This window comes from Sebastes fasciatus, chromosome 4, assembly GCF_043250625.1.
Source record: "Sebastes fasciatus isolate fSebFas1 chromosome 4, fSebFas1.pri, whole genome shotgun sequence".
NCBI classification, from domain to species: Eukaryota; Metazoa; Chordata; class Actinopteri; order Perciformes; family Sebastidae; genus Sebastes; species Sebastes fasciatus.
In genome coordinates this window covers 12,611,761-12,635,480 of record NC_133798.1, presented here as the reverse complement: position 1 = coordinate 12,635,480, position 23,720 = coordinate 12,611,761, and the positions used below count along the sequence as shown (strand labels likewise).

The 23,720-nt window shown below is 40.5% G+C and overlaps 7 protein-coding genes across 7 annotated transcripts; 2 read left to right on the top strand and 5 right to left on the bottom strand.

Moving 5' to 3' along the window:
* The first annotated feature begins 1,551 nt into the window (after positions 1-1,551).
* Positions 1,552-4,818, top strand: LOC141766880 (histone H2A-like). The gene is made up of 3 exons (XM_074634055.1): positions 1,552-1,653; positions 1,926-1,985; positions 4,155-4,818. The coding sequence occupies exons 1-3, from the start codon at positions 1,552-1,554 to the stop codon at positions 4,542-4,544; spliced, it is 552 nt and encodes a 183-aa protein (XP_074490156.1). The 3' UTR covers positions 4,545-4,818.
* Positions 4,819-10,817: 5,999 nt separating this feature from the next.
* LOC141765830 (histone H2B-like) lies at positions 10,818-11,239 on the top strand. The gene has a single exon (XM_074632077.1). The coding sequence runs from the start codon at positions 10,832-10,834 to the stop codon at positions 11,204-11,206; it is 375 nt and encodes a 124-aa protein (XP_074488178.1). The 5' UTR covers positions 10,818-10,831; the 3' UTR covers positions 11,207-11,239.
* A 271-nt stretch (positions 11,240-11,510) lies between these two features.
* On the bottom strand, positions 11,511-13,206 carry LOC141765822 (histone H1-like). Its single transcript, XM_074632067.1, has one exon. The coding sequence runs from the start codon at positions 12,989-12,991 to the stop codon at positions 12,368-12,370; it is 624 nt and encodes a 207-aa protein (XP_074488168.1). The 5' UTR covers positions 12,992-13,206; the 3' UTR covers positions 11,511-12,367.
* Positions 13,207-16,007: 2,801 nt separating this feature from the next.
* LOC141765834 (histone H4) lies at positions 16,008-16,431 on the bottom strand. Its single transcript, XM_074632080.1, has one exon. It carries the CDS (start codon positions 16,365-16,367, stop codon positions 16,056-16,058), a length of 312 nt encoding a protein of 103 aa, XP_074488181.1. The 5' UTR covers positions 16,368-16,431; the 3' UTR covers positions 16,008-16,055.
* Positions 16,432-17,805: 1,374 nt separating this feature from the next.
* LOC141765829 (histone H2B-like) lies at positions 17,806-18,616 on the bottom strand. Its single transcript, XM_074632075.1, has one exon. It carries the CDS (start codon positions 18,593-18,595, stop codon positions 18,209-18,211), a length of 387 nt encoding a protein of 128 aa, XP_074488176.1. The 5' UTR covers positions 18,596-18,616; the 3' UTR covers positions 17,806-18,208.
* Positions 18,617-20,556: 1,940 nt separating this feature from the next.
* Positions 20,557-20,971, bottom strand: LOC141767061 (histone H2B 1/2-like). Its single transcript, XM_074634309.1, has one exon. It carries the CDS (start codon positions 20,953-20,955, stop codon positions 20,581-20,583), a length of 375 nt encoding a protein of 124 aa, XP_074490410.1. The 5' UTR covers positions 20,956-20,971; the 3' UTR covers positions 20,557-20,580.
* A 2,166-nt stretch (positions 20,972-23,137) lies between these two features.
* Positions 23,138-23,634, bottom strand: LOC141765828 (histone H2A-like). The gene has a single exon (XM_074632074.1). The coding sequence runs from the start codon at positions 23,581-23,583 to the stop codon at positions 23,197-23,199; it is 387 nt and encodes a 128-aa protein (XP_074488175.1). The 5' UTR covers positions 23,584-23,634; the 3' UTR covers positions 23,138-23,196.
* Positions 23,635-23,720: the final 86 nt, after the last annotated feature.

Below are 23,720 nucleotides of genomic sequence, written 5' to 3'. Positions count from 1 at the left end.
CGACATACTGAAGAGAAGATTCAGGTTGCACCAGGATGGGTGCGGACGTAAAGCGGTCCTTTAATACGGCAAACGCCTGATCCGCCTCAGGAGTCCAGCGAAAAGGAACAGCAAGAGATGTGAGCTTGGTCAGTGGAGCAGCAATTCTGCTGTAATCTCGGATGAATCGACGGTAGAAGTTGGCGAATCCAAGAAAGCGCTGCAAGAGCTTCCTGGAGGAAGGTTCAGGCCACTCTGCCACCGCCTTGATCTTGTCCGGATCCGGCCTCACCTGCCCACTCTCAATGATGTAACCGAGGAATCCAACAGAGCTGACGTGAAACTCGCACTTCTCCGCTTTCACAAACAGTTTGTTCTCCAGTAGTCTCTGGAGCACTTGGCGTACATGAAGCTGGTGTTCTGCGAGATCAGAGGAAAAAATCAAAATGTCATCCAGGTAGACAAACACAAACCGGTCCAAAAAATCTCTCAAAACATCATTAACCAGTGCTTGAAACACTGCAGGAGCATTAGTCAGTCCAAAAGGCATCACTAAATACTCAAAGTGACCCAGTGGTGTGTTGAATGCAGTCTTCCATTCATCTCCCTCTCGAATCCGTACCAAGTGGTACGCGTTCCGCAAATCTAGCTTGCTGAAGACAGTAGCTCCCTGTAGAGGTACAAAAGCAGAGCTGATTAATGGCAGCGGGTATTTGTTCTTCACCGTGATATTGTTTAACCCTCGAAAATCAATACACGGGCGGAGAGTCTTGTCTTTCTTGCTCACAAAAAAGAATCCTGCCCCTAGAGGCGAAGAGTAAGGTCTGATGAGGCCTGCAGCCAGAGAGTCATTTATGTAGGTCTCCATAGCACCTCTCTCAGGACGTGACAAGTTGTACAGGCGACTCGAAGGCATAGTGGTACCAGGTAGCAGCTCAATAGCACAATCATACGGACGATGAGGTGGTAAGGATAATGCTCTCTCCTTACTGAACACCTCACCGACCTCATGATATTCAGGGGGCACAGCAGACAAGTCAGGAGGAACACAGGGCGGAGGGGCAACACTGATATCTACAGGTGGTAATGCAGACTGCAGGCACGAGGAATGACAAAAACTACTCCATCCCATAATCCTACTGGTCGACCAGTCGATCTGGGGGTTGTGTAGCTTTAACCACGGGTGTCCGAGAACAAGAGGAGTCATAGGGGCAGAAAAAACAAAAAATTGTATTAGCTCACGGTGGTTTCCAGACAGAATGAGAGAAAGAGGCTCAGTGCGGTGAGTTACTACTGCTAAGGACTTTCCGTCTAAAGCACAGACTCTGACAGGAGACTCAAGGGGTTCAATGCTGATGCCAGCCTGAGAGACTAACTCAGCATCTAAAAAACTCTGCTCGGCACCGGAATCAATCAACGCTAACAAGGGCAAGGACATGTTACTCATACACAGTTTAGCAGGTATTTGAGTACGAGGTCTAGTGTTGATGGGGACATCAGACTTACTCACCAGTATCCCCACAGCTACTGGTGAGCCCGCTCTTTTGGGCGGAGAGGACATGCAGCAAGGAAATGTCCGACTTGACCACAGTAGATACACTCACCCGCTCGGATCCGTCTCTGACGTTCAGCGGGAGTGAGATTAGCCCGACCCACCTGCATGGGTTCATCAGAGTGAGCAGAGGGGCTGGGACCGGAGCCGTGAGTCTCTGACGGGCCGGAGGCAACTCTCGTGAGAGTAGGAGTCGCAGCAAAGGGGTTCACGGGAGTGTGGGATTTGTAGTTCTTCTCCCGGCGTCTCTCCCGCATACGGTTGTCCAGTCTTATAGACAGATCAATAAGAGCATCAAGGGAGTTAGTATCATCACGGACAGCAAGTTCATCCTTTAACTGTTCACACAAACCGTGTAGAAAAACTCCTTTTAATGCCTTGTCATTCCATCCAGCCTCCGCAGCTAGAATCCGGAACTCCACAGAATAATCCGCCACACTTCTTGGACTCTGTCGTAGGTTCAGCAAACGTTTAGCAGCATCTCCAATACACACAGGGTGATCAAACACTTTCTTCATCTCACTGATGAAACGATCATAGGACACAGAATTTATCCCTCCTCCTCCCAACATTGCTTCAGCCCAGTCCAGTGCTCTCCCTCTTAATAGTCCCGTAACATACGCTACCTTGGCTTGGTCTGTGGTGAAGGTGACTGGTTGTCGGGAAAAAACCAGAGAACATTGGAGCTGGAATCCCTTGCATCTCCCTAAATCACCGGCATATGGTTCAGGTGGGGGAACAGGTGATTCTCTGAGTGGCTGAGGCGGAGGAAGAGAAGGCAGAGCGGGGAATGGTGCTAATTGGCCTGAAATTGTCTCCAAACATTTTCCCATTTGAGACATCTGGTTACCCAAGGCTTGTTGGGTCTCCAATAAACCCTGAAGCAACTGGTGATGGTGTGACAACAAATCATCATGGCTGGAAACAGCACTCTGCATCGAACTTGTGTCTGCTGAGTCCATCTTGTAGGGCCAGATCGTTCTGTTGTGTTCTAGTTCCCAAAACGTGGACTCAAGTGCAGCACACAAAACGAGAGTCTTTAAAGTGAACAAAATAATATTTATTTTGCAACAAGCAAAGGTTCCAGGTTGATCCAGGAGCAGAGTGCAGGCGTGAGCAGGCAGGTAGGTAGCAGCCACAGCTGGCAGGTAACAGACCTGAGCACAGAGCAAACAACAAAACACGAGATAAGTCCAAGAATCAAAACACGAGAGCAACAGCAAAGACGAGAGCCAAAATCTAAGGGAGCCTGATTTAGAATACTATACCACTGTGGGTGACGGTACGATCTGGCGATGAGTTGCAGGAAGACCGGGGTAGATATACTGCTGGTGATTGGGATGAATGATTGCAGCTGCTCCTGCCTTGCCTGCCCAGGAGGAGGGGGAGGAGGAAGGCCACACCTCCCGACACACTGACAAACTAGACAAACCAGGGAAAACACACAAGATACAAAAGGGCAGGGAAACAGAGGAAACAAAAGGAAACACTAGCCTACAGGCAGTGCTATCATGACAGTTTAAAAGCAAAGAATACGGGGGGTTAGGAGCTGTTGAGCTGGGGAGTAGACTGCATATAGCTTTTATTAAAAATGTCTCTGCTGCCATCTGCAGGAAGGCTCTCTGGGTTGGAGATGTCTCCATGTGGAGAAAGAGGAGAGGTAGAGCCAGAAAAGGCCCTGATTATAAATTGATATATGGAGACTTCATCTCACAATACCAAGATTTGCAGATTGACTGGAATGGCTTACCAAGTAAAATGATATTCAAAAAAATAAATGATTCTAAATATGGTGGCCTAATAAAACATAAATATTTAACTGACACTGAAAGTACTGAAGTAATTAAAACATTGAAAACTAAAAACCTCTCAGAGAGCATTCGAGATGTGCGGTGGCTGATATCTGTTAACAGACTTGCTGTAAGAGCTGTTGTCTCATGGAGTTGTTACGTTACTACAAAAACATGTCCCATGATTTATTGTAACGAAGACGAGACGCAGCAACACCTGCTCATGGACTGTTACAGAGCTCAGGAGGTCTGGTCCATGCTCCAAGGCCTCGGCCTGGCTCATGAAGTCGGTTATAAATCTGTGATGTATGGTTTGTTGGATGAAAAGATGTCTGTAAAACAAAAAGAACTTTCACAACTAATTATTAGCATCACTTGCTTCAAGCTATGGAAAACAAGGTGCGTCATGGTCTTGGAACAGACTGTGATTGACAGCGATACCGTTGTGAAGCAAATACTGACTGACCTCAGAAGGAGGAGAACTTTGGACAAGAACCAGATCCTCCCATGGAGCCAACTGGACTTCTGATACCCTGTACTTTGCGAAGTTTACCCTGAACATTGTGATGTTTACCCTGAACATTGTGATCTTACCCTGAACATTGTGATGTTACCCATGCCCCAGAGCCCGGTCCTTCCGGTTCCGGCCTTTATCAATTGACCTCTAACCTTGTGCGCTCAAGGAGGCACTTTTAACGAACAATCAATGACTTCTCCACATAGCACTTTATTTGCATAACTGTCTTTTCTTTTTGTATTATTCTATTGTAATCCATGTCACATCCTATGTATATTCACCAAATTCCTGTAAAATTGTAAAAAATGTAATAAAGTCTTTAAAAAAAAAAAGCAAAACCAGCGGAAAGACCAGAGCTAAGGCAAAGACCCGCTCTTCCCGTGCTGGGCTCCAGTTCCCAGTCGGTCGTGTTCACAGGCATCTGCGTAAAGGAAACTATGCGCAGCGTGTGGGTGCCGGCGCCCCCGTCTACCTGGCGGCTGTGCTGGAGTACCTGACCGCTGAGATCCTGGAGTTGGCTGGAAACGCTGCCCGCGACAACAAGAAGACCCGTATCATCCCCCGTCACCTGCAGCTGGCTGTCCGCAACGACGAGGAGCTCAACAAGCTGCTGGGCGGAGTGACCATCGCTCAGGGCGGCGTGCTGCCCAACATCCAGGCTGTTCTGCTGCCCAAGAAGACCGAGAAGGCCGCCAAGTCCAAGTAAAGCTGGAGACTCGCTGACTGCTGGAAACCAGCCCCCAAAAGGCTCTTTTAAGAGCCAAACACTCCCAAGATAAAGAGCTCTGGTCCTCATGTCTCTAATGCACCAACGAAAAGTAATGATGTTCAATGTAGGCTATAAATAACTTGATAAAGAGGCTCATTCTTGTGTTGATTAAAATTTCAGTGGATCAACGATAGTCGTCTGTCATACTGTGCAGAAATGCATTAATAGATTTAATAGTTGATACAAATAAATACAGAATTAAAAGGGAAAATTGAACAAATAAGAGTAAATAGATAAAGGAATGACTACAAAGATAAAGACCTTAATTTAAACTGAAATATGAATTTTTGTCACATTTTACCAATCAATTAATTGCTACATTTATTTGGAATATTATTTTATCTACATTTAATGACGTATTTCTCTATTCATAGATTTATTTATTTATTATTTCGATAGGTTCAATCCTTCGTAGGATTTGCTCAGATTCTGTTTCAGTTCTTAATTCCAGCCGTCGAAATATTTTATTCAAAGTGTTACAATAACTCACTTTCTCTCTGTAATGCTGCCGAACTGTCAGAAGTTGTCCATGTGTGTGACACTATGGTCCTGCTCAGAACGAGTACCTTCTTTCCAGAGTGTATTATGATATCTAGACATTGATTGTAGGTTCCATGCTCATAATTGATTTGGATGCAAAACAAACAAAATACATATTGTGAATTTATTATTAAAGTTATTAAGTTATTAAAACCTTGCCTGAGATGTTGTCATGGTTCATTTCATATATGTGGGGCATTTGTCATGCTACTGTAAATGTGTTTATCTTTCTTTTGTTATGCAAACAACATTCAGAACTAATGCGCTAATTTCTTGACCAGTGTCTTTGTCATTTTTGCAGTTATGACTGCGACTAACCATTATTTTCCTCATCAATTACTATGATGATTAGTTTTTGGATCTAAAAAATGTCAGGAAATAGTGAAAAAATGTCTAGAGTGCATCCAGGTAACCTCTTCAAATGACTTGTTTTGTCCAACCAGCATTCAGAAACCTAAACATATTCCTCTCACAATTATATAAGAGAGAAATAATATAAACAAATTATAATAGAGAAAAGCAGAAAATCTTTAAATTGGAGATGCTGGAACCAGAAAATGACTTAAACCATCGATCTTTTATTTACATAGTTGATGATTCATATTGTATTAATCAACTGATGAACTCATCATTTCAACTCTATTTGCACAGTTTTTCCAAAGTCTGAAATATACATGAAGAGATCTAGTATTATATAAAGTCGGTCATAAAAGCTGTATAACTGTAGCTTTAAGAGCGGTTACTGCCGCAAACTGGATAGTCTCAAAAAAACAATTTAAATCTGACAGGTTGCATTGCAAACAACCAGTTTCAAATCCAAAACCACACATATCTCCTATATTTAACCAGGTAAAACACTCATTGAGATTAAATTCTCTTTTCCAAGAGTGACCTGGCCAAGAGGGCAGCACAGACATTGTTACAACAATAAAACAAACAATACAAGCAGACAAATACAACAGTCACAGACCACGAGTGAATGAGCATGACATCCAGTTTGTATGCAACACAAAAAAATGTGCTATAATACACAAACAGGTCAACTTCAAAACATTTCAGTGAGAAAATCAAATGCAATCACATCGACCTATAGTGCCACTTTCTCGATCCTTTAAAATGGACTTAAATGTCCCCATAATAATCAGCTCTGACAATTTCAGGTCCTTCTGTACATTATTCCAGGAAGAAGGAGCAGCGTATTTAAAAGTTTTTTTGGCTAGCTCTGTTCTAACCTATGGGACCAACATCTGTAGAACATTGTTATAGAGCAGACCATATTGATTTCGGTTTGTCCACATGCATATACACAGATACGAAGGAACCAGTCCAAGGAGCGATTTATATATAAGAGAACCCAATGTGAAAGTCTGCGGACATACAGAGATGGCCATCCAGCAGACGTATACAGTGTACAGTGGTGAACCGGATTTCCACAGCCAGTAATAAAACGTAAAGCACAATGGTATACAGTATCCAGCTTCTTTAGGCACTGGTCAGGTACATTCATATAGAGCAGATCACCGTAATCCCATGAAGGTAAAAAAGTGGCTTAAATCAAATGTTTTCCATAAAGGCAAAAAAGTGGCTTAAATCAAATGTTTCCTAGCCTGGAGGGAGAAGCAGGATTTGTTTCTAAAAAAGAACCCCAATTTAATTTTCCGTTTGGAAACCATGTTTTCAATGTGTGATTTGAAAGACAATTTCTGATCGATAATGATACCTAAATACTTATATGTTGGGAGCATTTCAATATCCAAGCCTTGATCAGTTGAGACCTTACCAAGATTAGATGGTAATTTTTGCCATTAGAGAATAGCATGAATTTGGAATTTAACACCAATTTAAGTTGAGTCAAATGCGACTGAACCACATCAAAGGCAGTCTGCAGAAATTCAAGGATCTGTACTACTGAAGAAGATGAGAAATAGATAACTGTATCGTCTGCATAAAGATGGAAAGCAGCATTTGATAAGTTATCACAACAAATATTTACATATATGGAAAACAGCAGTGGTCCTAGTATGGAACCCTGGGGGACGCCTTTAGATACAGGGAGAAAGAAGAAGAAGACACAGCAGACTGGACACATTGTGTTCTGGCTGACAGGTAATTGGAAAACCAACCTACAGCATGCCCAGATAAGCCAATATTGTATAGTCTATCTGCCAGATTGACATGGTCAACTGTGTCAAAAACTTTTGAAAAATAAAGGGCTGCACAATATTTTTTGCAGTCCAGTGCCTTAATTATGTCGTTCACCACTTTTATAGCCGCCGTTGTTGTGCTGTGTTGTTCTCTAAAACTTGACTGATATTGTGATAAAATACCGTTTGTGTCCAATAATTCTTTAAGCTGTTCACTTACTAACTTTTCCAGGACCTTGGCTAAAACACATAGTTTAGAGATCGGCCTATAGTCCCCTCCTTTCAGCAAAGGGAGAACGTGGGCAGATTTCCATATGTTAGGAATCTCATTTCTGGAAAGAATAAGATTGAAAATATGAGTCAGCGGTTCTGCTATAAAGTTTACAGCTAGCTTGAGAAAGAGGGGATCAAGCTTGTCAGGACCCGCAGAATTGTTTGTGTCCAGAGTCATTAATGCTCCATGGACTTCTGTCACATTAAAAAGAGTAAAAGTGAACAGTTGAGCCCCACAGTTAATTGGAGGTGGTGAAGAGTGAGCCCTCTGCTCCTTCGGATGGTTTTGACTCGGATGTACTGACTCAAATAGGGAGCCCGAAGAAACAAAATGTTCATTAAAACGGTTTAGAATGGCAGATTTATCAGGTATAGTACCTGTGTCTTTCACAATGCAGACTGGCAACTCAGAAGTAGCTGCATTTCCAAAAGAAGATTTTATTACTTTCCATAATTTTTTAGGAACATTTAAATTACTTGTAGTTTTAGAAAGGTAGTAGTCAGATTTAGCCTTTCTAACAAGAGAGGTAAAACGATTTCGGAGCTGTCTAAAAATTAGCCAGTCAGCCTGGGATCTAAATCTTCTGGCCTTATCCCAGGCAACATCCCTTTCTTTTAAAAGACTGGACAGCTGAGGTGAAAACCGAGGATTGTTTTGGCCTTTCACCCTAAATTTGCGGAAAGGAGCATGTTTATTTATAATTTCCATAAAAGCATCATAAAAGAATTTCCATGCCAGTTCTACATCATTAATGAGAGAGATTCTGTTCCAGTCAAAGTTCCATGAATCACGAATAAAAGTTTGCTCACAGAAATGCTTAAAAACAATTTGTGGTCTAGACTTTTGGAGCTTAGCTTGACTGACTATAGCAATAGCACAGTGATTGCTAATATCATTGGCAAAAATTCCAATACGCAAAAATGTATGAGGGGCATTAGTTAAAAAAAAATCAAAAAGAGAGGATTTCTCTGGGCATTTAAGATTTGGACGAGTTGAGCTATTGATTAGTTGAGTGAGATTAAATGAGTCACATGTAGATTTAAAACTGTCAGAGAAAGAGGACAACCAGTCCCAGTTAAAATCTCCAGCAAGGAGTATCTCATTAAAATCTAAAGTTGATAGCTGTGTATTCAATGATGATAAAGCCTCAGTGATTGCTGAGGGGGGTCTATAACAACCTAAAACAGTGATAAAATGACCAAAGTTTCATAGCAAGAAATTCAAACTGTCTGCTGAGAGACACTGTTGATAGAATGGTGGCATGAAATTAGTTTATCACATAAATGGCCACACCACCAACTTTTCTGGGAAGGTCACAATGAAAAACCTTGTAACTATTAATTTCAATGTCTTTGTCTGTTATGGATTTGTTTAGCCATGTTTCAGACAAAACCAGAACATCAGTATCAGAGGATTTGGCCAAAATTTTCACTAGATCCAATTTAGGAAGGAGACTTCTGACATTTATGTGAATAATGCCAAGCCCAGATCTAGCTTTGAAATCACCAGGGGTAGCCGAACAATTAAAATCTGGGCCAGGGTTAGGTTGAATATTCCCTGATATCACAAGTAAGAGAACAATAAAACATTTCCTTTTCACCGAGTTTTGTGTTGGCACAGAATGGTTATTGATAACCCTCGGACTATTTGGGGGGTAAAGTGGAATGAGAACTACCAGTCATATGTACTAAATAGGTGAATAAGATAAGGTAGAGTCATGAGATCCTCAGTAATCTGTTTGATCCAATTTGGAGATGTCCTAAAAGAAATAAAATCCCAGTTTGTGTCTATCCGGGGGACAAGATGAGGCACATTTTTGTCTCCACACCTTTCACCTACCTCACGTGGATACAGCACAGTCAATAAAAGCAAAAGAGGTGCTCAAAGAAACATGCTGATCGGCATGTAGCTGAGAGCAGGGATACTAAAGAAAACCAAGTCAGTGCAGTAAGAATACGATCCGGGTTTTCCGTCCCCCTGAGTCAGATGATGACGTTACGTGAGGTCTCAAGTAAACAGGAACTCAAACCTGGCAAAGCAGCACTGTGGATAAATTAATTAAAATCAGGACCATCAGTGCCAAAAAAGAAGCACTTTCCTTTGTCCTGAGAAGTATGAGCCCATCAAATCAAGCGATGTTTCGGCATCCAGCTCCGAGAAGTGAAAAGGTTCCGTGGTCCAAATGGGCGGAGCGATCCTCTAGAATCGCCTGGAATGTAAACAACTCTTGACTTCACACAAGTTAAAACCGGTGCTATGTGGTGGTATTATCCGAACAACTCACGAAATGTATCGGTATTGACAGAAAAACAACGGATGTCACTCAGATAACAGTAGAACAGTCATGCAGACAAAGAGACAGGTAGAGGCATGCTGCTGCCATCTTGGACGGTACCATTACCGGCTGTATAAAAATGATCCACATATAATATGAGATTTTCACTCCACACAAACAAAAAAGCCCTTTATAACTGACCAAGCGGTGGTATTTGACAAGTTGAGAGTGAGAAAATGATGCTATATGAGCTAGATCAACGCACATTTTATGGACTATTTCAATCTTTGTACATTGCATATTCTTTTTATAGTTTGTAGTGTGAACTTTTGCACATTTCTTGGACAAGTTTTAACATTTTATCACAAAACTACCACTTCTAAAAAGCGCACAGCTCTACAAATTCAATTCAGATTTATTGTACATATTTTATAATATTTTTTCATATTGTTATTGAAATACTTCTTTTATTCCATATGTTTCTACCCAGCAGATAAAATATATAAAGCAACATTGAAGTGATTACATGAAAATACATCAATTAATTATTCTGAAATGGGCCATTCTTCATGAGTAGGTCGAGCTACTTTTACTTTTGGCACATTAAGTATATTTTGATTTGAATACTTTTTTTAGTTTTACTTGGGTCAATATTTCAAGGACTTTGCAGGACTTTTACTTGTAACAGAGTATTGTTACACTGTGTTGTTGCTCCTTTTACTTGAGAAGGCTACAAGAACTAAAGTACTTGTTCCACCGCTGGTCAGTACCAACAACTTCCATATCACATCAAAATTCTAAACTATCGACTTGTGAAGTTCTACACCTGTGAATACATCTGAGGGTTTTCTGTTTAGTGCATGTTCAGTCCCAGTCAGGAGGCAACCAATGGGCAGCAAGCAAAAGCACAGTCAAATTTGTATCGAGTGGATACAAATAGACCATTCTGTGCTCCTTGTAGCATCATCCGAACCAGAACCATTTGCGAATCATGCCGGAAACCACAGTGAAAGCGCCCAAGAAGGGCTCAAAGAAAGCCGTCACCAAGACCGCCAGCAAGACCGGCAAGAAGAGGAGAAAGTCCAGGAAGGAGAGCTACGCCATCTACGTGTACAAGGTGATGAAGCAGGTCCACCCAGACACCGGCATCTCCTCCAAAGCCATGGGCATCATGAACTCCTTTGTGGGCGACATCTTTGAGCGCATCGCCGGTGAGGCCTCCCGTCTGGCTAACTACAACAAGCGCTCCACCATCACTTCCAGGGAGATCCAGACCGCTGTCCGCCTGCTGCTGCCCGGTGAGCTGGCAAAGCACGCCGTGTCTGAGGGAACCAAGGCTGTGACCAAATACACCAGCTCCAAGTAAAGCTGCTGCTAAACCAACACAAAGGCTCTTTTAAGAGCCACCCACTACAACTAAAGACATGTTCCTGTTCTTAAAGCTTTATGAAGAATTATTTAGTGGTTGAGGGATGTGATACAGATTAATAAATTACATTTAACACAGATTTACTATAACCTCTATCGAAGGTTGTTAATTGATAACTTATGTAATGGCTAAAATCAAAAATATCTGGAAATAACTAGTTTACAATATAAAGATGATTAGCAGTACAACTATAAATCCAGACATGACAGACTTTTTTTTTAAAGAAATACAGTTTTTTCATACAGAGTTTTATTCCTTTTGAAATTGAAGTGGTATCTTTAATTAAACTGAAGTTTATTAGACACTCCTGAAGGCAGAAAGGTCAGTTTATTGAGATTGGGTTTTGAGGGACAACCAATGACTTAATTTGGGTAATATTGCAATCCCCCATAGTGTTGTATTTACAATAACATGTACGGAACCAGTGAAGAATTATACAACTACCAATTGTTACATAGTCACTGGAACCACATTTTTTAATAATTATACATAATTATCCAGATTTTTATTCCTTTTAAATTAAAATGGTATCTTTTAGCCAAGCAAAATTTAGTTGTGCAGTAAATTAAAATTCAGTGGACATTCATGAAGGCCAAATGTCATTAACTGTTTATTGAGGGACAAAGTTATAAATTTAATTTTTTTAAATAAATAATTTCATTGTAATTTGACAGGTGGCCCCAAAATAGTACCATGTTTACAATGAATGTGTAAAACCAGTGCACAATTAAAACACTACATATGATTGTTTTACTATTATTTTACGGTCACTGGAATATCAAATTTTTTTCCCAATAAATTCAGATCACTAATTAATTGTTCTAATATCCTGTGTCTGTTATTAGGGTGGTTCTTATTAGTATATTGCTAAGATAATTTAATGTATATTTCATTGGCATATAGGCTTTTTTGCAGTAATTGTAATGAATAAAGGATTAGTTCGTGTTTATTTAATACTCCTCTTAGCGCTCAATATAAATATTATGATGTCTGCGGTTATTGTCAACAGTAAGAATTAACAGGTAATCACTCTTTAAGGATGATGTGGGTGGCTCTTAAAAGAGCCTTTTTTGTCGGAGTGTTTGTTCAGAGAACAGCTCACTTCTTCTTGGGTGCTGCTTTCTTGGCTTTGGGTTTGGCAACCTTCTTAGCGGGAGCTTTCTTGACAGCAGCGGCCTTTTTGACCACCTTCTTGGGACTCTTTGTCACCTTGAGAGCCTTAGTCGCCTTCTTGGGGCTCTTGGCTGGTTTCTTGGGGCTCTTGACTGCTTTCTTGGCCGCTGCGGGTTTCTTGGCCTTCTTCGGGGATTTCTTCGCGGCTACCGGCTTCTTCACCGTCTTGGGCTTTTTGGCCGCTGCGGGTTTCTTGGCTGCGGGCTTCTTGGCTTTAGGAGCGGCTTTCTTTGCCGGCTTCTCTGCAGCCTGCTTGCTGATCTTGAAGGAGCCGGAGGCCCCGGTCCCCTTGAGCTGGTCCAGAGTCCCATTAGCCACCAGGGTCTTGATGGCGGTCTTGACGCGGGCCTTGTTCTTGTCCACATCGTAGCCTCCGGCAACCAGAGCCTTCTTGACGGCGGCCAGAGACACGCCGCTCCGCTCCTTGGATGCGGCCACAGCTTTAACGATGAGGTCTCTGACGCTGGGGCCAGTCTTCTTCGGTTTGGAGACCTTCTTCTTGGCTGCTTTGGCCGCCGGGGCGGCTTGAACTGGAGCTACTTCTGCCATTTCCTCCTGAAGTTTAGTTCCTCTTCACGACAACACGAGAGTGAGACTGGACTGTTGAAGAGCTCGGAGCAGGAGGCTGCACTTAAACACACCATGAGAACCGTGGAGACTCAACCCAGCCCGTGGCTCCTCTGAGCATCTGAAAGCCGTGCCACTTGTGTTTTCTCTTCACTGATAAAACACTCAAAACATCATGTGGGAGAAGTGCTGAAGGCTGACAGTGAAAGTAGCCGATAGCGGACTTGTGTCTCTTCATATTCAAGTCATGTAGAGCTCTGATACTCTCTGCATCTTGTTTGGGGAGCCTCCAAACCTCACCTATCACCGCCGTGGCCAGCACTGCTCAGCGGCTTTTCTCTCTCATTTCTCTCCTAAAATGATTTAAAATGCATCAGAGCTCCATCAAAAGACGTTTTCCAACTGGTCCACATGTTTGTTCAGGTACTCAATGTAAAAACAACCATCTGCTGTTGATGAGTGATTAATAAAGTGCAGTTATTGAGGGAGCAGCAAACACACTGATGATGGCCGAGGCTTATGGTGCAGTTTAGCCAGACTTCCTATCAGAGCTGCTCGCTGTGACTGTGAACATGTCCTCTGCTGAGGACTGATTTTAATATAAATAGTTAATAGTTCTACTATTAATGATCAAACACACTGATAAATAAAATAAGTGGCTTTAAATGTTACAGTAACACTTATATCAGTGCTGAATATTAGACAACGTCATTAAGTGTCAAACTAGAGGTATTCTATGTATTCTGCTGAGGTTGAAAATGAGGACTAACTGAATGAGGGTGCTGTCATTTATCAATACAGTGTTCACATCCATTTATTCTGTGATAACTTTTTATTTCTGATTGGTAGAATATTATTTTACAGGACAACATTTCTAGAAGAATTAAATGTTCTGATGAAGGCTGTGATAAATAATAAAAATAATAATTTAACTGGTAATAATAATGGTCGAAAATGATGTAAAGGACCCCCAAACCCAATATCTCCTAGTACCTTGTATTTAATGTATAAATTCAGGATGTGTAGGAGACATACACCTCAGCTCTGCAAACCTACCTGTCTAGCTCGCTATCAGTGGTTGATATAATCAGTCATCTATGATCACATGTTGATATAATAAGTCTTTAACAGAGTGTGTATTAGAGGCTGCACAGTTGCCATTGTGTTTTGGTAATGTTAGTTTCATGACATACTTAGCCAGTGTTATATTGTGCACTGAATTACTTTATATTTAGTTAGTTATATTTAGTTACTTTAATAGTTGTTCTTCTGTAACCGGAAGTCAGCCCAGTACGAGCATAAGACAGTCAGGATAGCAGTATACAACAAAGCCGATGTTCATCCATGACTGTGCTTACAGTGTAATAAATGTATCTGGCACCTTGATGGAAAAAAATGTGATTTCATTCAGTTTGTGGGTAACACTTACTTTACTGTTATTGCAGTATACAGTTTATGTTTGTGCTACAAAATATGGTCCCTGTCAGTTGTCCACTATCAACTTGGTCCCATCAATTTTTTTTTTTTACAATACATGTACATACTGTGCATGATCATCCATTTGGTATTTATTTCTTTGCACTATTTATATAGTATTTTCAACTTAAAGAAACACTGGACGTATGGGCCTATTCTTTTATTTCATTCTTGTTAATCTTCAAATCATTGAATACATGAAATTGCACTACTGGAAAACTCAGAAGTAGTAGTATGAGCTGCATATATTTATATTTTTCTTACTGTGCATTTTAGCATTTAGCATTATTACACATTGTAAATACTGCTCATACTGTACATAAACTGGGGGAAAAAAGAGCATTTTGGCAAATATTTCTTGGCCGTGTGAGAGAAAATACCATTTCCCTTTGTATAAGCATTTGTGTACTCCGATTTATCCGAATGTTTTGGGAAAGTAGAGACTGTCCTAGTTTAGATATATTTGTTATCATATTCACATCCGCACTCTTTCAAAACATAATCAACAGTAACTCTTTTAATGAATCTTCCACTTAGAGGCAGGGCGGAAGGTGTGGGGTCACAAAGGGGAGTGGAGGCTAAAACAAGATACGGTTTGGGTCACAAAGGGGAGGCACGGCTGAACCAAGATTATAAAGAATGATGTAGTGAGGGAGCTCTCTGTCTTTGTACACTGACTTGTCTGCTGTATGGACCCAAATGCATTTGCTTAATAAATAGTAATTGCTTCTCAACTGAATGACCAGAGACTGTTTATTAAATAATTTCTCCAACAGCCGCTACCCACATAATCAGCTGTCCTGCTCATCCCACAAACACATGGTCCTTACAAATTGGACATCGTTGTGAAGGTAAATAAACAGGCTTTCCAGCGATGTAAAATACAATGCCAATTAGCATTGCAACAACAGAGACATAATCCACCAAACACACTTTTCCCCCAGTTTATCTGGTATATTAATATCTACCCCTTAGTATTTATTCTATATTTATATGGAGTATTCTGTAAGTTTTCATCACCTGATCAAAATATTTCAAGGTTGGGTTTTTTAGATAATTTTGTGGAAAATTAACTCTTTAAATAAACATAATGTGTACAGTACAAAAGAGAAGGGAAGTCATTTTCCACTTAATCTAAATCACAGAGAACAGTCAGTCGTCCTCATTAGTTCATCAACTAACCTTTTAAGACTTTTGAATCAGTGTTGAGTTGCAGCATCCATCTGTCTATCTCTCTCATTGTGCTCAATAAAACTGCCACCACAACCCAGTGTCCCTACTAGCTATAACTGACTTGAAATCCCAACAATCAAATCTAGCAGACTTTTAGCAATACATAATTTGCCTCCCAGGATCAACACTGCCAGCCTTTTTGTTCTTGTTCCATTACATATAGACATTCTCCTCTTGTACATACACACACAAAATATGTATTATGATAATTTTAACACTGATTTATATGCAAACGGTAGGTTGTCTGTAGTATTATAACAGAAATTCAGCTCTTTATGTTGAGTAAGTGGGTGGCCCTTAAAAGGGCCTTTAGTGTTCATAAAGCAACAGAGTGTGTTTATCCACCGAAGCCGTACAGAGTGCGTCCCTGTCTCTTCAGAGCATACACCACATCCATGGCGGTCACGGTCTTCCTCTTGGCGTGCTCGGTGTAGGTGACGGCATCACGGATCACATTCTCCAGGAACACCTTCAACACACCGCGGGTCTCCTCGTAGATCAGACCGGAGATACGCTTCACTCCACCACGGCGAGCCAGACGGCGGATAGCGGGCTTGGTGATTCCCTGGATGTTATCACGGAGGACTTTACGGTGACGCTTTGCGCCTCCTTTACCGAGTCCTTTTCCTCCTTTGCCTCTTCCACTCATCGTTGCTGATCAATGTCTTTCTACTCAACAGTAAACTCTGGTCTGCTGCTTCACAGCTATTTAAATCCTGTCTGAGGACGTGATAGAAGACAGAGGCGGAGCTTCTCTTCTTCTTTGGATTTTCATGAAGGTTGATGATTAAACTCTTTGGTGCATCAGCGCCACCTACTGATCAACACCATGAATCCGGGACAGCATGTCTCCTGTAAGACTTGTTGCTTATAGAAAAGCGAAAGTGAAACGTTTTGTACTCAAGAAAGTACTTTAAAATTGTACCAAAGTACAGTTTCAAGAACAATCATGATGTGACTCCATGTAGAGAAATCAGCAGATATTGTCATAAGCTATTCTGTATGTTGTACTAGTTCATTTGATATTTGTTTTCTCATCTCTTTCATTGTTTTTATTTATTTATTATCTTTATTTATCTTGTAATTAATCATGAAGTGGGGAAAACATTTACATAGTGTGGTTTTGTATGTGGTTTAGTATTTTGTGTTATTATTATTAAGACATATTATAGATCATATATATATATTATAGTTATATTATACATTTTGCAATTAATCTAAGAGAAGCTACGAGAACAGGCCTATAGAGTCTCCATAAAGTGTTCATCAGCTTCCTTTTAAAGCTGAAGAAGGCGAGATTGGAGCAAATATGATTCAAAAAAGTAATTTTTATAAAACGGTCGCTATATACTGACAGTAGAACACGAAGCAGGTAACCTGAAAAAAACAAGCTGTCAGAGCTGATCTGAGGTCTGCTGTCCAGCTGCCGTCTATGAGAGCCGGCTGTCAATCTTTCGTGAACTCCGACCAAACGGTCAAACTAGGCAGCGCTGATCAAATATGAATCAATATTATGTTACGTTAAAGCCTATTTCTCTCCTCAAATGCTTTCAGAATCATCTTGTAGTGCACTGTTAAGCTGTAAAATGAGAGTTTGTGACATGGCAGCCAATGTGAAATCTGTGAAAGGAAGTTTTAGATTTTCTAAAGCCTGAAAACAGAGCCATGAGGAGGAGCAGAAGTCTAGTTTTCTCTCAGAACACTTGAATTAAAATATGCTTTTGCCCAATGATGCCAAAAATGTACTGTACTGCCACTTTAACATATCAATTATCTTTAAGACTCACTCTGTCTCGTTCTGGGTGTCCAGTGTTCAAAGCTCTACTGTGGTTTCATGAGTCACCCCCCCCCCCCCCCACAGATTTCTAATTTCTTTAATAATACCCATAAAATAATGATAAAATAATATTATTACTGCATCACTTCCACTATGTCCACTGTGTATATAATGTTTGGGCCAAACCACCCTGACATATCTAGCTGGCCAATGTCACATGACTGGAAACCAATGTGAGATCAGAACCAAATGCACAGTCACTTCCACATGTAAATGACAGACAGGATACAAAGCGTGGTGCTAATTTTCATCTGCAGATAAAATACTTTATTTGTGAGAATAAAGTGTCAAACACAGCAACAAAGGTAACATCTGCACATATTTAAAAACACAGGTTGGAAGTTAAAAAGGAGAATTTATTTATTTATTTATAATATATCAGTACATTTTTGACCGTTTACACAGAAAGTGACAAATCATTTTTATGCAATTTTACTCCTTTGCAATAAATGTGTTGCATGGCCAGTATGAGGTTTGGGAGATGACTTTGAATGTAATGCTTTTTAAAAAAAAAAAAAAAAAAAAAAAAAAAATCACACATGCATTGATGAGCAATGACCAACAATAAATGGCGAAGTAAAAACAGGAACATGTCTTTAGTTGTAGTGGGTGGCTCTTAAAAGAGCCTTTGTGTTGTTGGTTTAGCAGCAGCTTTACTTGGAGCTGGTGTACTTGGTCACAGCCTTGGTTCCCTCGGACACGGCGTGCTTTGCCAGCTCACCGGGCAGCAGCAGGCGGACAGCGGTCTGGATCTCCCTGGAAGTGATGGTGGAGCGCTTGTTGTAATGAGCCAGACGGGAGGCCTCACCGGCGATGCGCTCAAAGATGTCGCCCACAAAGGAGTTCATGATGCCCATGGCTTTGGAGGAGATGCCGGTGTCTGGGTGGACCTGCTTCATCACCTTGTACACGTAGATGGCGTAGCTCTCCTTCCTGGACTTTCTCCTCTTCTTGCCGGTCTTGCTGGCGGTCTTGATGACGGCTTTCTTTGAGCCCTTCTTGGCCGCCTTCACCCCGTCTTGGGCGCTTTTCTCTGGCATGATTCGTAGTTCAGATTTCTTTTGAGTCTACTGATATAATATTAAGCAGAGAGTCTCAATTTATATACACTCGATGCAAATCTTACTGTGCTGTTACTTGCATCCGATTGGTTGTTTTCCTGACCTGGACTGCGCATGCGCCACATACAACAACAGCACTTCTAAAGTTGATAGTTTAGTTTAGTTAAAGGTGGTGGAAAATACTTGTAAAATACTAGATAAAATAATTGATTGAATCAAAAAATATAAAATATGATGCACTAATGAATATATATTATTAAAACATGAAACAAAAATCTAAAACCGACGAAAGACATTATGTCATGTATAAAAACACAAATAGAGAACTTTAATCATGAATTATTATATTGTATTTATAAACAATCCGATGTAGATAACAGAGGAAATCTAATCCATGCTATTAAATCAGGACAAAAACTTATTAAAAGTAAAAACAGTGATTCTGTCCACTGTGAAAAACAGAAAAGAGAGGTGATCATAGAACAATGGATTGACGCATATAAGAATATGGATGTTGATGCAGGTTGTATTAAAACTTTATTAGAATCAGTCCCGACATACAGCTCGTCAGACTTCACTGATCTGACTGGAGAGATCAGGAGAGAGGAGGTGATGGAGGCCATCCAACAGATGAACACTGGTAAAAGTCCTGGCCCAGATGGGCTGCCCACAGAGTTTTACCAGTTGTACATTGATGATGTGGTAAACCTCCTCACCTCCATGTTTAATGAAGGCCTGAACGGTGGATGTATGGGGGATTCCTTTTATCAATGATTTTTATGTTTGTTATATAAAAAAGGAGATGACTCGGATTTGGATAATTACAGGCATATAACTATTATGAATACCGACTACAAAACATTAGCTAAAATTATTAGGAATAGATTAAATGATATATTAGATAAAATAATAGATAAAGAAGAAACCTGTGCTATGAAAGGTTGATTAGTGTGAGATAATCTAAGTATACTTAGAGAAATTATACACAAACCAGACAAAAAAGGTTTCTACATTGTCAGCCTTGATCAAAAGAAGGCTTTCGGTTACGTCTCCAGAGACTACCTCTGGGCCGTGATGAAATCATACGGCTTTCCTGAGACATTCATTGAAATGGTTAAATGCCTGTACACCAAGTGAAATATTTGTATAAATGTAAATGGTGTTTTAACTGACCCCTTTGAAGTGGAGAGAGGTGTAAAGCAGGGCTGCCCTCTGAGCCCCGCTTTGTACATCTTAAGCCCCTTAATCAAGAAAATCGACTCAGACAGTTTAATCTCCGGTACAAGGGTAGGGCACATGCCCAAAACTACATCCATCGCGTACGCAGATGACATAACTGTTATTTAAAAAAAATAGTTAGAAGTGGATAACTTAACTAATTATTTGTCTCTATATGAACTTGCATGTGGAGCCAAATTAAATCATAACATCATAACCTTGATAGAGGAGGTTATAGTGAATTTATGTTAAATGTAACTTAGTCATCTGTATATCACACATCCAACGACCACCAACAGGTGTTTAATTTACAGATTTAAACTTCAGGGTTATTAACCAATTCTGAAGTTGAGCATTTCTGGTATCAGTGCTAGAGGTTCTCCAGAAATGTAGAGATTGTGTTGTAAAGACACAGACCTGTAATTTGGATGTATACAGGTCTATATACAGCATACAGGATTTATATTGATGGTTAATGATGACACAGACCTACATATAAACTGTGCATTTTGAACTGTAAAAAAATAGTTTATAACTGCAAGGGGATGTTGAACAGATGCTAACTGACAGATCATTTTGTGAGTTTGTCAATTCATACATTTGCTTAATTAAGCATATTGTTTCACCCAATACGTTATGAATGGTCTGAAAATACTTATTTATAAAACTTTAAGAACAGGAACATGTCTTTAGTTGTAGTGGGTAGCTCTTAAAAGAGCCTTTGTGTTGTTGGTTTAGCAGCAGCTTTACTTGGAGCTGGTGTATTTGGTCACAGCCTTGGTTCCCTCAGACACAGCGTGCTTTGCCAGCTCACCGGGCAGCAGCAGGCGGACAGCGGTCTGGATCTCCCTGGAAGTGATGGTGGAGCGCTTGTTGTAGTTAGCCAGACGGGAGGCCTCACCGGCGATGCGCTCAAAGATGTCGCCCACAAAGGAGTTCATGATGCCCATGGCTTTGGAGGAGATGCCGGTGTCTGGGTGGACCTGCTTCATCACCTTGTACACGTAGATGGCGTAGCTCTCCTTCCTGGACTTTCTCCTCTTCTTGCCGGTCTTGCTGGCGGTCTTGGTGACGGCTTTCTTTGAGCCCTTCTTGGGCGCCGCTTTGACGGGGTCCGGCATGATCACTGACTGAAATTCTTCCAATAACAGACAATGACTCTAAGATTACAGACCTATATATTTATATCCACTCAATGCAAATCCGACTGTGCTGTTGCTCGCTCTTGATTGGTTGTTTCCTGACCAGGACTGTGCATGCGCTTCATAAAACAACAACAGCACTTCACAAGTTGATAGTTCAGAGTTTAAAGTTTGAAGTTGTTGGTGCTGACCAGTAGTGAGAAAAGTATTTTCGATCTTGTAGCCTGCTACAAGTAAAAGTAGCTATACCACAGTGTATAAATACTCTGTTACAAGTAAAAGTACAAAAGCATCAAAATAGATTTGTGCCAAAAGCAAATGGATTTAGGCCTACTCATGCAGAATGGCCAATTTCAGAATAATGAATTGATGTATTTATGTGTAATCACTTAAATGTTCAATGTTTATATATTATATCTTTTAAGTAGCTTGTGAATTTCCCCCTGGAATCAATAACGTTCTGTCCAAATCAATAATACATCCTCATTCATTTGTTGATTATGTTTTTCTTTTATTAATTTGAATTTGCAAAGTAACTGATGTTATCAAGTAAATTAAGTTGAGTAAAAACTACAACATGTGAATCTGAAATGTAATGAAAGTATCACTTTCTGGTTTCAGTGATATTTTATTTTTGTTTCTTTTCTAAGAGACCAGACAATATAAGAGAGGATCAACAATGGAATTTAAAAATAAAATATGATAATATAATACAATTTTCTCCTGTCGGGCCCCTCCGATTAAAGTTTATCATTATTTGATGTCTTTCTCTTCTCTACTTTGTCCACACCAGCTCCTTTTCTCTTCTTTCATTAAAACAATCCTCAAAAGGAAGATATAGTATGGAGTTGAAAGGGAATAATGTATACTCAAATTAAATTTGAGGAATTGTGCAATTTTGGTTACATGATAAAAGTAGGACGTGCGGTGGGAGATGAATATCCTACTTCCTGCTATACTGATTGTGAGGTTGTGCACAAGGTACAGGATCCTGGATGCAACAGAGCATAGAAATCCAAAAAAAGCCATCATGGGGAATGGTGGCATCTGTGGAGGTCATCATTTTTCATGTCTATTTTTCCCCATTTTTCATATAGTGCTATAGAAAATATGACAAAAATATAATGTAAATTTATGTTAGATGTAACTTAATCATTCTTTACCTCAGTGGTGTCGAGTGTGTCCATAGGTCATCCTCCCGTCCAAGTACTGTCGTGCTCAGCTTGATATCAATACCCATTATAACTAAGTCTTCTGCGTAGCTTTTGTCTCAAGCAACTACCCTCATAATTCATGTTCATTTTAAATTATCCAAGGGTTCTTCGTGCATTAGAGACATGAGGAACAAGAGCTCCTTATCAGTCTTCTTAGGCAGCCAGTTAATGCACAAACTAGATTATATATACTGACATTTCACAGTATGATTAAATTATTTAAAAATATGATGACAGAGTGGACCAGCGCATGACGGGGTGGACACAAAGCAGAACACACAAAGCATGAAAAAAAATGAAAATGAAACATTAAAGGAAGGAAGGGTTGGTAAAGATTTTATTAACATTTTTGTTATTGCTAGTCTTACTGAAGATTGCCAAGCCGGCCTTTATTTCAACTCAATTCAAAAATTGTATTTCATTTGGAGGTATATAGAAAAAAAAGAAAAAAAATTGATTCACATAAACACACATTCTCTACTTATGGTATTGTCTGCTACTGACCTGAGCAAAATTAATTCCTCTTTCGGCACAATAATGAACATCTAATCTAATCTCAATAAACAGGTAGTGGGTTTTTGTCTTCAGGAGCGTCCACTAAACATCAAAGTTTACTGACATTTGTTGGGATAAAAAAAAGGTTATGTGTCTTATAGAGTAAAAAACGTGATAAAATGATAACTGTTTAAATTACAGAAAAAAAATTCATAACTTGCACTTTTATCATATTTCCATTAGTCATGGTAGGATGTGTTATTATACAGCCAATTTTCATCCTAAACTAAACTATATTTCTTTCTCGATATCAGATCTTTGTCTATTGTACTTACCATATAAAATGAGGTAATAGGCCTAGTAAACATATGTTTAATGTAACCTTTTCATCTGACGTGGTGTAACCTTACTTGATAAAGACATGAGGACCAGATCTCTTTATCTTTGGAGTGTTTGGCTCTTAAAAGAGCCTTTTGGGGGCTGGTTTCCAGCAGTCAGCGAGTCTCCAGCTTTACTTGGACTTGGCGGCCTTCTCGGTCTTCTTGGGCAGCAGAACAGCCTGGATGTTGGGCAGCACGCCGCCCTGAGCGATGGTCACTCCGCCCAGCAGCTTGTTGAGCTCCTCGTCGTTGCGGACAGCCAGCTGCAGGTGACGGGGGATGATACGGGTCTTCTTGTTGTCGCGGGCAGCGTTTCCAGCCAACTCCAGGATCTCAGCGGTCAGGTACTCCAGCACAGCCGCCAGGTAGACGGGGGCGCCGGCACCCACACGCTGCGCATAGTTTCCTTTACGCAGATGCCTGTGAACACGACCGACTGGGAACTGGAGCCCAGCACGGGAAGAGCGGGTCTTTGCCTTAGCTCTGGTCTTTCCGCCGGTTTTGCCTCTTCCGCTCATCGTGAGATGTTTTCAGTAGTGGAGACTAATAAAAAGTGTTGCTCCACCAGCAGAAAGCTCCTTTATATGTCCTTGGAGCGAGACTTGCTGACAGACCAACCAGAGAAGAGGCTTCCAGCAGAGCAGCAGAGGGCGGC